A 17,746-nucleotide genomic window follows, 5' to 3' on the forward strand; every position below is an offset into this window, starting at 1 on the left:
CAAATACAGTAGCCAAGGCTTACGATATCTTTTATTATAATAAGCATTTAAATAAAACATACTCACCCTTAGAGACTCAGAACTATCGCAAGAATGAACAGATTTATCTCCAATTCGGCCTTATATCCATTTCTCTAAATGTTTACTTACGTCACAAGATACCAGAATATAAAATTATCACAATTTTTTTATGCTTAGTTTTTAGACATTGCGCACGATGTTATCGTAGATCCGGTTTTTCTTAAAACCTTCCGTATATTTAAGCCCTACTAAAAATAGACCAATATCTTCAAAAAACATGTTTTTTAATATGTGTGATGCTAACACATTACAGGAAATTAAGAATTTATTTTTTTGGTTTAAATTCCGAATGCATTGGACAAAAAAAATAATAATAATTAAAGGTAATTATAATAATACATTAACACCGATTATACATAAACGAGACAAAAATATTAAACACTCCAATACATGTCGGGGGGGGGGGCATTTTTTTTTTGTTCTTTAAAAAACATTGGGCGAGTAAAATTTTACATTCAGAGGTTAAATATTTTAAAAAAATATTTAAGAGTACATTTTTATTTTTTTGGAGGAAAAAATGAATCATTTATGTACAACGAAAAAAATTACAAACATATTTAAATTAGAATAATTAACTGAGCTCGTGGTTCTTTCACAATAATTAATAATAATTAAAAAAAATTAAATAGTAGTAATAAAAAATAATAAATTGGCTTAGAGCCAACGTTGTTCTAGAACAACTTTGATTGGCTGTTTGAATGAAAATGGGTGGGGGCGTGGTGCGTTAAGCCTATTGGCTATAACGATACAGGAAATTAATTATTTATTTTAAATAAGTTAAGAAAATTTAACTAACATGAAATTGGCACATTTATATTTTGGGATTCTTTTTTTAAAAATCAAAAAAAAACAAAAAAGTGTTAATAAGACGTTTAAATTTTTAAGCCACTAATATGGGTTGTTTTTGTTGTTGTTTATCAATTGTTTATCATTTTGTACTGTTACCACAAAATGCTTATTTACATTCGCTACAAATTATTTACATTGTTCATTTTAATTCTAGCAGTTTTAATTTTAATTTTAATTATTTATTTATATTTATATAAAAAAGTTAAATTTGTTTTATTTTTATTATTTTAGTGCAATCTGGCTTTTGGTGATAAAACACTTTAAAACATTTATTTACAGAAAATTAATCATAATTAAAACGTTGATAAATTAATTATTAATTAATAATCTGTTTTTAATCGTTTTAAGGCGTATTTTTTTTGTTTGTTTTTAATCGAAAATATTATTTACATTTAAATTAAATTAAAAAGTGGCTGTAGTATTTTAATTATTTACGTTCGTTAAATGATTAAACTTAATAAGTTAAATAAGAGTTAGGTTCGTGATGTGTATGTATGTTATGTTGTGTTGTGACTTAGAAGTAAACAAATTAATTGAATTGAATAGAACTAAACTAAACTAAACTGAACTGAACTCAATTGCGGATGGAAAAACAATAAGAGTTAGGTTCCTGATGTGTATGTATGTTGTGTGTTTTGTGACTTAGATGTAAACAAATTAATTGAATTGAATTTAACTAAACTGAACTGAATTGAACTGAATTGCGGATGGAAAAACAATAATGAAAGATACTATACAAATACAATGAAAATTAATTTAAAAAAATATGTGGTCCCTTATTTTAATTAATGTGTTTTTTAATTGAAATAAATTAAAACCTAAAATACAGTCCAGGCTGAAAGCTTAATTAATTCTAGAAAAATATAACCCGTTTTTTTTTTTAATGTTATAATATATTAACTGAGTTTGTGCCTTGTGTTAATTTAATTCTATCTTCGTAGATGATTTAGCGGCTTTTCCTTAACTATTTCTACTAATTAGTTTAACTTGCCTAAAATGCACGCAATGCTTTTAAAAAAATTAGGAATAAGTGCCTTAATTAATTTAATTTAATTATTTAAAATCTGATATTGGAATGAGAATGAGAATGAGCTTATCGTCAAAAATTAAAAATGTTTAATTTAATTAGCACACAAAGATATAGGAAAATTTAATTAATTAAAAACTAATCAAAAATTGTTAATTGCAAAAAGTTAAAATTTCCAATGTGGTTTTTTTTTTTTTCGATTTAATGAGTTGCTTTGTACTGTGTTGATTTTTAATTAGGGTACAGGGCTTGTTCGTTTAACTCTTTCCGATTTCGTTTTTAGGCCTAACTAACACTTTTTCCTGTTTGTTTGAGAATTTGCCATCAATTCTTAATTAATTAATTAATTAATGCAGTTTTAATTTAATTTAGTTACGTTTTTTTTGATATTTGATTATAGTACTTTGTACCAAGTTTACTCGTTTTTATTTAAGCTGCAAGAATTGTCTTAATTCATGCAGAATTGGCATTGATTTTTGCCAATAACAAAAGTTAAAATTTGGTAAACTTGGACCAAAGTTTTAAAATTTTTTCTAATAAGTGAAAAATATTCAGTTAAAAAAAAGTATTTTTTTTTTTTGCCAAATAAATTTTTTCTTTTGCCAAATTTTTTTTTTTTGCCAGATAAATTTTTTTTTTTGCCAAACAAATTTTTTTTTTTGCCAAACAAATTTTTTTTTGCCAAATAAATTTTTCTTTGCCAAATAAATTTTTTTTTTTGCCAAATAAATTTTTTTTGCCAAATAAATTTTTTTTTTGCCAAATAAATTTTTTTTTTGCCAAATAAATTTTTTTTTGCCAAATAAATTTTTTTTTTGCCAAATAAATTTTTTTTTTGCCAAATAAATTTTTTTTTGCCAAATAAATTTTTTTTTGCCAAATAAATTTTTTTTTTTTTGCCAAATAAATTTTTTTTTGCCAAATAAATTTTTTTTTTTTTGCCAAATAAATTTTTTTTTGCCAAATAATTTTTTTTAAACTTTTTTTTTAAAGATAACACTTTACACCAAAAGACAAAACTATTTCTTTACTCACATTTTGTATTTTCATAATCAATTCACTCATATTTACTATATGCTTTTTCTGTATCAATAAAATCGTCAATTATTATTTCAAATCTTCAGTATTATTTTTTTGTTTTTCAAATTTATCTCCCAGACCAACACCTAAATTTTTCAAATGTTTTACAAAAAACCTCTACATATTACACCTTATTTATTACAAGTTCAATTTAACACCAGATATCGCGCGTATTTTATTTTATTTCAGTGCAGTTCGTTAACATTTTGAAAAATTTTAAAAGTTGGTTTTATTTTTTTATTTATTTTTTTTATCTTGGTTTTATCTTTACTCGACTAGTTAATACAATTTCTTTCAAATATCAATTGTTCATATGTAAATCATGCGATGATTTCGACACCTTCACAATCTCTCTCACAAAAATGTTCTTTGTGTTCAGTCTGTCCGTTTTAAGTTTAAAAAACACGCACCTTTTTACCTTACGACTCCCTCAAATGGCAGCTATGAGCTATTAAAATTAATTATTTAAATGGATTGCATTGTGTATTAATTAGTTAAACCCCTTTCAAAACATTAGAGATCATTGCTTCGTTATAAAACCACGTTTTTACTTTTTCGGTATTTTGATGATCGCAAAAGTATTGTAGCGACCCACTCTGGCTGGCTGGCTGGTATTTTTGGCGTTCGTTTTTTTATTTAAGTATTGAGAACTGTAGTTTTATATCGGGCAATTTATTGACTTATCTACGACTTAGGTTTTATTGTATTTATACCTAACGTGTTCCCCAAAAAATAAAATTTGGGTTTTTGAAATATATGGTTACACAAGTGACGTCACCTTTCCACGCAGCTACGAGTTAGGTTATATCACAGATAAACCTTAGCTCTCATAGGAACTGTCCGAATAATGAACAAACACGTGCTGGTGGTGGGTTTTTATGATTAGTTACCTTATGATATGATGTCCATAAATTCAAAATACGCACCGGTTTTAATAAATACACAAATTTACTTCATAATCTCAAGAGTACTGTCAATGATGGGTGTTTGTTTAAATCAGGTAGTAGACGTAACTATGTTTGATTTGTAGCTAAAATGCGATTGGCTAATTTGTAAAGCAGGTGACGATGTATGGATATGAATTGTCAATGTAATATGAACACCATTAGGTCTACTACCAATGCAAACAAAACCTTCTTGACTCTGTTATTCCAAAATTTAGCCTTTGTTGCAATAACAGCATTTAGTTTGATGACGCTTTTGAGACGATGTATGAATAAAATGGCGGACTATTTTTAAAATCGTCTGCTTATTAATTAGGGATCACTAATTATAAATGGCAGTAATGAGCAATTAATTAAATGATAATAACGTTTCATGGAAGCTCCATCGAAGGTACAAATTAAAATTAAAATTTAAGAATGGTTGGTTGCCTTCTCAACTTTTTACGTTGTGTACAATGATTACTTGGCTTATGTCTGGTCTTGCACCTTTATATTAACCATTTATCTAAAGGCACTGCTGATTTGTGTAGTGAAGTTGAAATTGTAGACAATTTTCTAGGTTGTTGCATGTTTTTTTTTTGTTTATTACTAGTTCGCCGGTACTGAGATTTTGAAATTAAGTTTATTAAGGACTTAATGGAATCACCAAAAAATTAAAGCACATTTTAGTCTGGTAGGAACTATTTAAATTTTGATAATCAAATTAATTAATAAATTATACTTAAATGGGTTTAAATTTCAAGATATAAAAGTAATCAAATTAAAATAAAATTACCTGTTTCGTGTGGATTTAATTAAATTTAGTTCAATATGTAAACTATAGGGGGCGCTAAAACTTACAACAGAAATATCTTGAAATTATACATCGCAACCTTTAAGTTAACAAAATTCCCGCTGAACTTTTCCACTTAGCAATTTTGGCACCTATAAAGGTCGGCAATGTGTAAGTAAACCCAAATAAGTTTACAATGGATAATGAATAACAATAAAACGTGGCTAAAACCAGATGGCGCTAGTTACTTACGATTTAAAAATAATTATTTTAATATGAAATTTTCCTGCGCAATTAATGTGTACAAGGTCTATTTTAACTACTAACGCATGCAACTTACCAATTTATATGAAAAGAATCATAACTCGCACTAGCGCCATCTAGCGTCTGCCAACATTAAATTCAAAATGCATTATGGGTTAGAAATTTTTTAAAAAATAAAGAGTTAAATTAGAAATCGTTTTAAAAAAAGCCAATTCCACGGGATTATTAAATTTACTATTAAAAATGACTCGAAACAATGGCGGCCTTCATATTGATTGCATAGGCTCTGAAAATTATTTAGCTTCCCTAGTAAATATTAAAAACCATAGGATTTAATAAATAAAAATGAGTTTTCAGCTGAATTCGTCTGTCGATGTTGGATTTATTTTAGTTATTTAATTTCTTTCATTGAAAGAATGGCGCGGTTGTTTTGAAGTCATTAATGAAGGTCACAACATCCGGCAACTTTCCAGGACTCAGGACCAATTAAAACTAGAACATGACGTCATGATTGATGTAATTTTTTAAGTTTTTGATACGGACTATATGACAATGATTTTTTTTGTTTGTTTGTTTGTTCAACACTAGATGGCAATGACGGTTTTTATTTTCAAAAAATTTTCATTAAAAACGCGTTGGATTTCTAGAAGTTTTTCTTTTCATTAAAAAATGTTTTATATTTTGATATAACTCGCGATTTAATTGTCTTTATTAAATTCGCGGAGCACTCGCGCACTCTTAAAATACACATGGAGGAAGGGACTTTGGAATTGGGTATCGCGAAATTGGTGGGGGGTGGGAAGGAAACTTTTGAGGTATCCCTTATTAATTATATTTAACTAGAATTATTTTTGAAGTTTATGTATAAAATGTTGATGCAAATGGAGATCATTTTCTTCTTCGCTTAGCGCGCGAAATGGATTGTAAGGAAGGGTCCAGTTTAAAGAGGGCGTCCCTGGGCAGTGAAGTTAGTGGTACGCTTTTATTTAAGTTCTCCTCAAGTTGGCACTCCGATATCCACGAATCAGGGAAACTTTCAAAGAAGAGAAATGGGCGCAAAGAAATACCACAATTAGACGTGTTAAAGACTTCAGTAAAGTATCGCAAAATAGCCTGAAACGAACAATTCTTTACGCAGCGAACTAAAGGGATTGAATGCTATGCGCAATGGAATTTAATCCAAGGTTAATTATTTTGTTTTAATAATATGATTAATCCCGGAACTGAATTGAAAATAATTAACCCAATACTAGAGTCCGACCTTACTACAGGAAAGGTTTGCTATATTATTTCGCGCATTGATAGCAGTACTACTAAAACAAGAAATAAAATAATCCTGAAACTAAGACCGGCCTATGGTATTGTATACCCATCAGCGCACAACCGATGTTGAGTAAAACAGCCTGCCAGCCTACCATAAAGATCCAAGCTATAACTTTTGCTGCCCCGAAACGCGGAAAAGTAAAAACGGTCAGCTAGGATAATATAATACTTTCCCCAATTTACTGTCAATACGAATTGAAATTTATTATTAATGTACTGCTTAAAAATATATCTAAGAATAATTTCAGTTTGCGGGTTTAACTTCACGAAAGTTTCAACCAAAAATAAAACAAGATGGCCACGGCACAGTTAGTACTTTTGCAATAACGGCTAAGTATGGAATTAGGTCTTACGGCGTCACTCAACATTTTAAAAACAAACTTTGACTTGTTTATCGCTGCTTAAAGAAGAACCGGAGTCAAAAAATCGTTTCACACTGGCTCAAAATAACCAAGGAAATATACTGACCGTGTCAGACTCAATTAAAATCGTACTTTAAAATATACTACTATTTTGAAAAACTCGTCCGAGAGATGTCTATAGTATTCTAAACACAGTAGAAATATTGTTTTTTATCACAGTTCAAAAGTCGAAACAGCAATTGCATATTATATCGTTCGTTGTTGAGTTAAGTACAATTTGCACAAATCACTAGATTTCACAGCCATCGGAAGCATACCAATTTTGGTATGTTCATGGTTGTTACAACCTAACACCATTAAACACAATGGAGATACGGCGCGTGGACCTCTATTAAAAAGTTTTTGACACAAACCATAGTTTTAACACGATCTATGAGTGGAAAAGTTTCGGGACTCTCCCGCTAGGGGCGACACCAGGCGATGCCTTTAGAAGAACAAGGGTTTAGAGTCCATCTGTGTTTAATGGTTTTAGTTACAACTTACCCTTTGGCAATCGTTGTACTTACAAATATTACGCAAAGATGCATGTGCTGAAGGAACTTAAGAATACTTCCCTCATAGATGGCGCTACTAAACAACGCCGCGTTAGCTTCGCAGGGAGCAGGGAGTTTTATAGCAAGAAATTCAAAATAATAGATTGAGAAACAGTAGAGAGTGTGAAAGAGAGAAAGATAATAGAGACAGAAGAAAAAGTAGTTTTGGACCTGACCCCTATCGTCAAAAATATGAATTTTTTTCAAAATTCGAATTTTAATCTTTAAAACTTACACATCTTCCGGAGTCCAATGCAGAAGTAAATTAACTTTTCCCGATGTTTCGACTCTCCTGGCTATCACCTGCAAGAATCGCTTGAGTTCTAATTTTTGCTACTAAAGTTCAGTTTTTTTGTTTAGGCTTTGTTTAATATTTAAGTTTAATTTTAATCGTTCTTGCTTTGAAGATTAATTTGCGCACTAAAACCTGCTTACCACGGACTAAAAACCTGCTTACCACCATACCTCGACCAAACCGCGGACTAAAAACCTGCTTACCACCATACCTCGACCAAACCGCTGACTAAAAACCTGCTTACCACCATACCTCGACCAGACCGCGGACTAAAAACCTGCTTACCACCATACCTCGACCAGACCGCGGACTAAAAACCTGCTTACCACCATACCTCGACCAAACCGCGGACTAAAAACCTGCTTACCACCATACCTCGACCAGACCGCGGACTAAAAACCTGCTTACCACCATACCTCGACCAAACCGCGGACTAAAAACCTGCTTACCACCATACCTCGACCAAACCGCGGACTAAAAACCTGCTTACCACCATATCTCGACCAAACCGCGGACTAAAAACCTGCTTACCACCATATCTCGACCAAACCGCGGACTAAAAACCTGCTTACCACCATATCTCGACCAAACCGCGGACTAAAAACCTGCTTACCACCATACCTCGACCAAACCGCGGACTAAAAACCTGCTTACCACCATACCTCAACTAAAACCTGCTTACCAAACCACAACCTACTCTGCCTATGCTAGTATAACCTTCCGAAGCTACTTTAAACCTTTGACCTCGCGTCGTTACATCGGGATTTATAAGTTTGGTTTTCAATGGGACATTATATCAGTTTAATGTAGCTTCTTAAGTTTAATCCAATGCAAACTCGATTTTGCAAAGAGTACATTACGCTCGAACGTACATTGCTGTGAAAGTTGACTATTCTTGAAGCACCAAGTGTGTCCAAGCTGCATTTTCGCTCCATTTCCACCAAATTATGACGTAAGTGTTCCATGGCTCCCGCGTCAAAATAGTCTTCGGTTTTAACTGCAAAAATAAATAAAAAAAAAAAATTGGTCACTCTACCAATTTCTATTAAAATTTTAAAACACGTTAACCTGTTAATCTTCGTACAAATAGAACAAAGAACACTAAGCCTAATTCGACAACACCCGCATTTTAAAATAACTCTTATCAACAGAACACAACTACACCCTAAATTTCCCCTCATGTCAGTCAGCTTGTAAGTTGTTTCCAAACTTCCCGTTTCAAATAATAGATAACAAATCGAAAATTTAAATAAATGACAAAAGATTGGAACGAAAACCGTTGAAAAATTAGTTCGATCAACATAATATAGATGGCGCCAATAGTTTTATATTTATAATTCAAATTTCAAAAATGCGGTAAGCGCGCGCGAGTTCTTTGAGTGGTAGGAGTTAAAAGCTGAGAGAGGGAAAAGCAAAGCAAAGCGTAACAAGGTTTCTTTCTTTTTCTTTCTTCAATGTTTTGATTACGTCACACGAGATTAACGCCCTGAGCGGAGCGTCAGAGACGCAGCTGAGATGTAAGGGGGCAGGAAGGAGAAGTGTGATGGCATATATATATATATGTATATGGTCTTCCCCCATATAGGGCGATTCCATTCCCAACCCAAGGGGTTGTTAGTAACCGTCGGATGGGCAGTTTTTCCTTGGGCTCGTGACGATTACCGAGGGAGCGGCGGTGTTCTCAGCCGTGGGTTAATGCGTGTGGCTCCGTGTAGAGGGGTTTCGCCAGGCTCGGGGTTTTTAAGGAAGGGCTCAATACTATCATTAAAGGTCTGCATGGCGACGTTAGGCCTAATGTTAGGGAACTATTTCGTGCGGAATGGCTTAGGGCCTCCCCGAGGCCAGAGAAGTTCTCTCTATATATTTTTCTTTTTAAAACTCATTAATCCTGGGTTGCACCGGAGCAAGCCGCCAGCACCTGTCTTAGAAGATGGTACTTTCGGTGGGGTGGTAGGCCTATGACGGAAAAAAAAATACTTCTTACAATGTTTCTCTCGTTTCTACGAGAGTGAAAAACGATGAGGTTTGTAACAGGAAAGAATGTGTCCTCACTTTCGGAATGAGAGATAGATTTGTCAAGTCTTTTGTGAATAAAAACTAAAACGGAACGTGTGACGGGGTGTCTGCTACATATTCTTCTTCTAAGTAGGCTTAACCGTGTCTGTCTGTCTCATAACATTCCCGGATTCTATTGTGGGTTAAAGTTAGAATGCGTGGGGTTGTCCCAGTCCTATATGTTATATTTGGAATGGAGATGAATTAAAGATGGCTGGCTACATTTTTGTAGACTGTCGTTGTGTTCGTTTTCTTAACAGAGTGATTCGTTACAATTTTTCCATGATATTTTTTCTTCAAGGTTAATTATGACAGCAGTATAATATCTGCTCCTTCAAGGCTACAAAACGGTTCAAACATTTTACGATATCTGCACCTTCAAGGCTACGAAACGGTTCAAACATTTTACGATATCTGCACCTTCAAGGCTACGAAACGGTTCAAACATTTTACGATATCTGCACCTTCAAGGCTACTAAACGGCCCAAACATTTCACAATATCTGCGCCTTCGAGGCTACTAAACGGCCCACACTTACTACAATATCTGCGCCTTCGAGGCTACAAAACGGCCCACACTTACTACAATATCTGCGCCTTCGAGGCTACAAAACGGCCCACACTTACTACAATATCTGCGCCTTCGAGGCTACAAAACGGCCCACACTTACTACAATATCTGCGCCTTCGAGGCTACAAAACGGCCCACACTTACTACAATATCTGCCCCTTCGAGGCTACAAAACCGTCCCACACTTACTACAATATCTGCCCCTTCGAGGCTACAAAACCGTCCCACACTTCCTACAATATCTGCCCCTTCGAGGCTACAAAACCGTCCCAAACTTCCTACAATATCTGCCCCTTCAAGGCTACAAAACCGTCCCAAACTTCCTACAATATCTGCCCCTTCAAGGCTACAAAACCGTCCCACACTTCCTACAATATCTGCCCCTTCAAGGCTACAAAACCGTCCCAAACTTCCTACAATATCTGCCCCTTCAAGGCTACAAAACGGCCCAAACTTCCTACAATATCTGCCCCTTCAAGGCTACAAAACGACCCAAACTTCCTACAATATCTGCCCCTTCAAGGCTACAAAACGACCCAAACTTCCTACAATATCTGCCCCTTCAAGGCTACAAAACGACCCAAACTTCCTACAATATCTCATCCTTAAAGGCTACAAAGCCCTCCCAATATTCTATAATATCTGTGCCTTCAAGCCTAAAAATACAAAGCCTGTTCCAACTCAAGAAAATCCTATCGTGGTAGGAATACCCTGCTACCATCCAGCAATCCCATACAGCTTAAGCACTTCGAATTTGAACCGAGATAAATCCTACCCTAAAATCTTGCTTGGGCCTTGGTACCGACCAAACCAAAACCAGACAAGGCCTAGGCCTAATATGTAATACAATTTATTAGGATTTCAAGCGGAGACCAGATACGGGTACGATGGAGAGGGGATTCACTCAATATAGACCCAAAATAAAACTTTAATACACAACACCAGTATCAGAAAAAGTAAGTACAAGTCAAACTAAGTAGGCTAAGAAACCTAATACGGTTTCTTGGGCGTTACGGCTTTCGTTGCAGAGCCAATTCATTTTGACAGTATGATAAGAAACACCCTCTTGTTGGGGCTACATACTATGTTTACAAGTTTAACTGCTAACAGATGGCGCTAGGCCTATTTTCCCCTATGTTTTTGGAATCTCCCAAAAGATTTTTTTCTCTGAGGTTTTTAAAGGTAGTAAGTAGGACTAGGCCTAGAAAAAAACTGTTTAATTTATGACGGTTGACTGAGTATTTTTGGGTGGTCTTTACATTTAAAGATCTCCTACACTTTTTTGTCGTATAATATTTCAACATTTAAGGCGCGTTTCTAGAGTGTTTGATCACGCGTTTTGCGATGCGTTTGTTTGTTTTCTTGTTGATAAGATTAGATACAAAACAAGAAAAAATAAAAATGGGTTCTGGACTATGTACAACGAGATTTTCCGTTCTGTTTTTGGGAAATGTTTGAAATACTGAGACTTTTTCTTAGCGTATGCAAGTTGATAATCAGAAATATCGTCTGCTATTTAAACTTAAGTTCGTTTAAAAATCAATTGGCCAATGAGAAACTTGCATTATTGCACGTGTTCACGCTGGCGCAAATGGAGGCTCCATCCATCTATCAAACAGTTTGTGAAATACTTAAGACTTCTTTCTGTGCAAGATGCCAATCAGAAATATCGTCTGCTATTTCAATAATAGAGCTATTTCAGTGGGGGAAAAATTTCGTCTGCTACGAAAATTGGGCCTGCCTTTGAGTGTAGGGCGGACATTTTGTGAGGGTTTTCTCTATGGGCAAATAGCATTGGTGACGTAGCCATTACCCCCTCTGAAATAGCTCTATATTTCGGGATTTCGTTTAAAAATCAATTGACCAATGAGGGACGTGCATTACAGCACTTGTTCGCGCATGAGCAAATGGAGGCTAGATCTATCAAACTGTTTGTGAATTACAGAGACATTTTACGTGTTATTAAAGTTGCAAATCAGAAATATCGTCTGCTATTTAAATAATATTATGGGATTTATACCCAAATTAGTTTAAAAATCAATTGACCAATGAGGAACGCGCACTATTGCACGTGTTCCCGCTGGCGCAAATGGAGGCTCCATCCGTCAAATTGTTTTTGTACAATCTGGTAAAATTTCTGTTTTAGCTTCCTATACTTTGGGAGTAAATAATATTGTGATAATATATCACTTTATAGTGTTTTATTTCTAAAGTTAAACCGCTTTTTTATGGTTTTATTCACAAAAACGGAATTTTATAGCCATTGTATACTGTTATTTTTTACGATTTTAAAAACAGGGATAGGTGCATTTATTACATTACATTACATAATCACTGCACCTTGAATATATGATTATAGGGAAACTAGGGCTAACCCTGCCTTTGGTTTTAATCTAAAGCTACGTTGATTTCACGTTTCATAATAGAGAGAATGCATGTATGTATGTGGTTTGCAATTTATTTTGAGTTTCCTATGGTTCTCAAATCTTAACATGGTTTCGTCCCCCAAGGTCTTACCTCGTAAAATGGTTTTATATTCTTGTTTACTACTAAACCATGTCTGCCTTAGCCCTTAGGGGCGGGGTCATACGTAACATGAATACCAAAAAATATATTTTATCATAAGTTTATAAGTGATATGTTCCTTCCATAAGTATGACAGTACCTATACGATTCGTAATGCTACTGAGAGACTCACAGCAGCTCGAGATAACTAGTTCGAGAAGGAGAACATCGGAAGCGAATTCAATTGAAGTCCTAAGTACACTCGGTGGTGGTTAATTAATTTTGCAGCTAGGACCTAATTCCATCTAGGTCCTATTTAGTCTGTATTACTAAGCCCCCTTTGACAGCAGCGCCACCTCACTCACTCACCAGGCCTCCCTCACTTTACCTCCTCGAATCTATGACCTACCTCACTCACTTCAAAATTACAAGCCTTTCAGTTTGTCATGACCAGATATTAATTTAACAAACTTACGGTACGAACATATCTTATAAACTTATGATTTTATTTAATCAAAGCTATGTACTAAAATCAAAATGTACATTTTTTAGAAAATATATACCGAGATCTAAGTTTCACATCTGGTTGTTGTTGTGATTGTATAATTTCTATTATTATTTATTTATAATTTTATAATAATATCTGTGTACCTTCTTAGTCAGATCCTCTTTAGTTCCTGATTAAACTAAGTAGAGGAATATTTAATTAAATAAATTAATTAGGAAGGGTTTTCGAGAAAGGATTTTAATAATAAGAGAGAGGTTTATAAGGATATCAATTTGATTAATACTGATTTACCTTCATTGTTAAGAATAAACTTATTTCAAACTGTAATTTGTACTTGGCAGCTTAAATTTTAACCAAGAAGCTATATCTAGTTTATTAGGGAAAAGGTATAAATCCACCACATCTCCAGCTTTATCTCCAGTCCAAACGTAGACGTGTCCGGAGTTAATCCCCACCTCTAAATTACAACCAGCAATGATCTCATTGGTTCTTGAAAACTCGTGCACGTCAGCGCGACGCGAATGACAAGGAAAATTACACTCATATTTTCCGACTGAGGAGAGGCAGCGAAATAGCCCGGGGCCTCCTTTTACGTCCCCCCTCCCTTGTATTTTGAAAGAGGGGACTGCAGGACTATGGCCCGCGCGAATACTTAGGCATCTTATAACTTCTCCCTATTAAACTAGGCATCTTATAACTTCTCCCTATTAAACTAGATATGGCTTCTTGTTTCCACCTACTAACTTTAGATAGGGCCACAAGCTGTTAGTTATCTCGTGATTGAAGTATTAATCAACTTTTTTTAGAAAAAGCGTTAACGTTTCACTTTTGACAAGTCGAGTCACGAGGACCTATCAAAATTCTAAAACGGTTTCTTTTTTGTATTATCATTATTGTTATTATAACAATTTCTCGAGAAACAGCGGAAGTAAAGACAGATGATAGTGACTATGATGAAACAATTAAGATGTTAACTATGATAATAATAATAGAGACGTTTCTTGTCTATAACTAACTATTAAGAGTTAGATGGGTATATTGTAGAACAGATGTAACTCGAGAAAATATGTCTATAAAATTAAGTATACACTTTAGAAACTTTAACTTCAGGTTTCAGGGTCGCCACAGATTTCATATTTCCTGGAATTTTCAACGTTTTTCATCAGAGTCATTTTCACTGATTGGCACTTTTATTAGTAAAAGCAGAAGTTCATAAGATATTTTCCTACCATAAGTTTGTTAATATCAGGTCATGACAAACTGAAAGGCTTGTAATTTTGAAGTGAGTGAGGTCATAGATTAGAGGAGGGAGGCCTGGTGAGTGGGGCGCTGCTGTCAAAGGGGGCTTAGTAATGCAGACTAAATAGGACCTAGATGGAATAGGTCCTAGTTCCAAAATTAATTAACCACCACCGAGTGTAGTTAGGACTTCAATTGAATTCTCGCTTCCGTCGTTCTCCTTCTCGAACTAGTTATCTCGAGCTGCTGTAAGTCTCTCAGTAGCATTACGAAGTGCATAGGTAGTGCATATCATACTTATGGAATGTATATTACAAACTTATGCTCATACTTATCATTAAAGTAAAGGTAAGTACGTCTTACAAGTACTCGATTTAAAGTACTTGACAATAATAATTCATTTCTGTCAATTACAAATCGATATATTAAAGCTCAAGCTTGCAAACCCAAAACAGGGATAGATTAATTTTAGAAGTAGGAATGGAGAACGGTTAGTATTTTCCTCAGTCCGACTCATAGCCCAGTATAGATCCCCTCCCTGCAACACGTAACGAAAAGTTTAAATTATCTTATTGGCTGCTCACTTAAACTACGTTTTGATGACGTTGCTGACGGGGACGGCGAAAAATACGTAATTCCTTTCTACCTCTGTCGCTATGACCCGCCTCTTCTTTCATCCCCTCCCCCCCCCGTCCCGTGGAAGGGGGTCCGGGACTTTGACGCGCGCCCAGATTACTCTGTTCTCCATTCCTACTTCAAAAATTAAATCTATCCCTGCCCAAAAGAAGCCCCAAATCAAAATTGTAGAAAAAATATATATACAGGCCTACATTACATTTGGGTTGATTTGGTTTTCGGTTTTTTTATATCGAAATATACAACCTATCAAAAAATATACGATTCGAGATGGCAAAGTAGAGTAATAACACTTCCATTTCCATTATCGCATTCACATTCCGCTTAAAACCCACCCATGGATGGACCATCCATACGATAGACAGTTGGGGATTGCACGCAGACACACCAAGCACTTTTTAAGAATGCTTATACAACCAATTTTTAGGAGTACCTGAAAGCATTAAGATCCTGATTTTCTTTCCCCGCTAGGCCTATGTTATACCGCTTTCTTAGCTAACATTTCTTGGTTGGTAAGGGGGGGGGGAGAAGAGGCCAATATATGCACTGCACTCATCTTTCAGGTGTAGGAAACTGTACCTAATAGAAGTGTATCATTTGTTTTTGGGGGAAGTGCTCTCTGCTAAGTTCAAGTAGTATTTATTTAATAAAACGAGGTTGTTCATGTTTCAGGGATGGGTTGTGACGATATTTTATGATTCAAATTTCCTGGCTTTTCCAGGTTTTCCCTGAACGTTTTCTAAGATTTTCCCTGAACGTTTTCTAAGATTTTCCCTGAACGTTTTCTAAGATTTTCCCTGAACGTTTTCTAAGATTTTCCCTGACTTTTTAGGCCCGATTGTTATTGTTTTAAATATAACAAAACAAAATAGGCATTTTTGAACATTGCTGTGACAGGATTTTGGTGTCTGGTAAAACGTGATCTCGCCAAAACGGTTTTTAAAACGTCACGATTTTGAACTTGGTGGTTCAACCTGAGATATTTTAGCAACTGACTTTTCGGCCCATTTTAAAATTCCATGACTTTTCCATAAGCTTGTCACTGGTTACTGAGAGCTTGTCATGAAGTGACGTAGTCGAAACGTCATGGATTCGAGGTAAAGCGACGCCTGTTGAGGCGCTATCAAAGGGGGCTTAGTAATGCAGACTAAATAGGACCTAGATGGAAGTCTTAACTACAAAATTAACCACCGAGTGTAGGACTTCAATTGAATTCTCGCTTTCGTCGTTCTCCTTCTCGAACTAGTTATCTCGAGTTGCTGTAAGTCTCTCAGTAGCATTACGAATCGTATTGCAAATCATACTTATGTAACATATATTACAAACTTACGCTGATATAAATAACATTCTTGAACACTTCCCTTCATATAGTAATAATACACTTCGGCCCAACAGACTAGCTACATTTTCAGACACGTAAAATGGTAAAATATAAAAGCACCAGAGTGAAATTCCCTTTTTCCAAGATCGGGGTGCACGCAAACCACTTCAAAGATGCAACTTTGAATCTTTCAAACTAATTTCAAGAGGACATAGAAGACTTATCTGTAATGTGGTTACATTTAAGAAAAGTTGGGAAGAGGCTTTCTCTACGTCACCCCACCGTACTCGCGGGAAATATATAACAGTCTGACATTTGTCGGCCTGTATGGATGGGGGAAAAAGATTTTTCTACTTTTATATTTATAGGGTGCTAGAATCACTAAAATTTTATGTCCATGTGACCACGTTGGGAGAAGGCGGCGAAGAAAATCTAGAATCCAGGTGTCTCGTAGCTGTGATGGCACGAAAACATTCTTTGTTACTACTCTAAAGGCCCACTCAGACGAAAATAAAATGTTACGTTCCCGTCGGTACGTTCATATCCCTCTCTGTTCATACGTCACGTGAGAGCAGACGACTTAAGACGAATCGCGTTTATGGTGATTTTTTTTAACCAAGACTTTTGAATACTAAAATAGACGAACATAGAATGACAAATATGGCAACAAAAATCGTGAAAGTTTTCATATATCGTCTGCTATAGGGTATTGGGTAAGACTAACTTAATCACGCGTCTGTAAGGTATGATCGAGTGGGCTATGACTACGGAAAAGGCGCTAACGAGCTCAGTGGTAAAATAGACGAACACAGAATGACAAATACAGCGCCAAGAATCGTAAAAGTTTTCATAATATCGTCTGCTAAAGGCTCACTTAATCACGCACCAGTAAGGTACGATCGAGTGGGCTATGACTATGGAAAAGGCGTTAACGAGGTGGCGCAGAAGAACACAGAATGACAAATACAGCGCAAAGAATCCTAAAGTTTTCATAATAACGTCTGCTAAAGTGTAACGCTCACTTAATCACGCGTCAGTAAGGCATGATCGAGTGGGCTATGACTAAAGAAAAGACACAAACGAACTCAGTGGTGCCATCTCGACACTGCACCCGACGAAACTGAAACTGAAAACTAGTTTTCCAAATAAACCTGAACACGAATCTTTTATGTAGTCGTTATCAGGTGTCTAAGTAACCAAGCAAAACGACTTCACCGACATGAATGTAAGATTTTGGACTAGTCTGACAGTCTGAAGGGGCCTTAATGTATATATTATATAACAGGGCCCATTAAATATTTAGGACTTTGTGTGGGGTTGGG

General features: G+C 35.1%; 1 protein-coding gene across 2 annotated transcripts in view; it reads right to left on the reverse strand.

Moving 5' to 3' along the window:
* Nucleotides 1-925: 925 nt before the first annotated feature.
* LOC149615924 (uncharacterized) overlaps nt 926-17,746 on the reverse strand; it is a 100,442-nt gene continuing 83,621 nt past the window's right edge. For both annotated transcript variants that reach the window (XM_089857364.1, XM_089857365.1), the window contains exons 4-6: nt 8,463-8,587; nt 7,531-7,598; nt 926-6,050 (exon numbers count right to left, since the gene is read on the reverse strand). In XM_089857364.1, the coding sequence (XP_089713490.1) occupies nt 5,906-6,050; nt 7,531-7,598; nt 8,463-8,587 (338 nt within the window). In that variant the 3' untranslated portion in view covers nt 926-5,905. The remainder of the gene's footprint in view (nt 6,051-7,530; nt 7,599-8,462; nt 8,588-17,746) is intronic.

This window comes from Phalangium opilio, unplaced genomic scaffold, assembly GCF_054372755.1.
Source record: "Phalangium opilio isolate 3A_F unplaced genomic scaffold, DU_Popi_V2 ptg000217l_1, whole genome shotgun sequence".
Lineage (NCBI taxonomy): Eukaryota > Metazoa > Arthropoda > Arachnida > Opiliones > Phalangiidae > Phalangium > Phalangium opilio.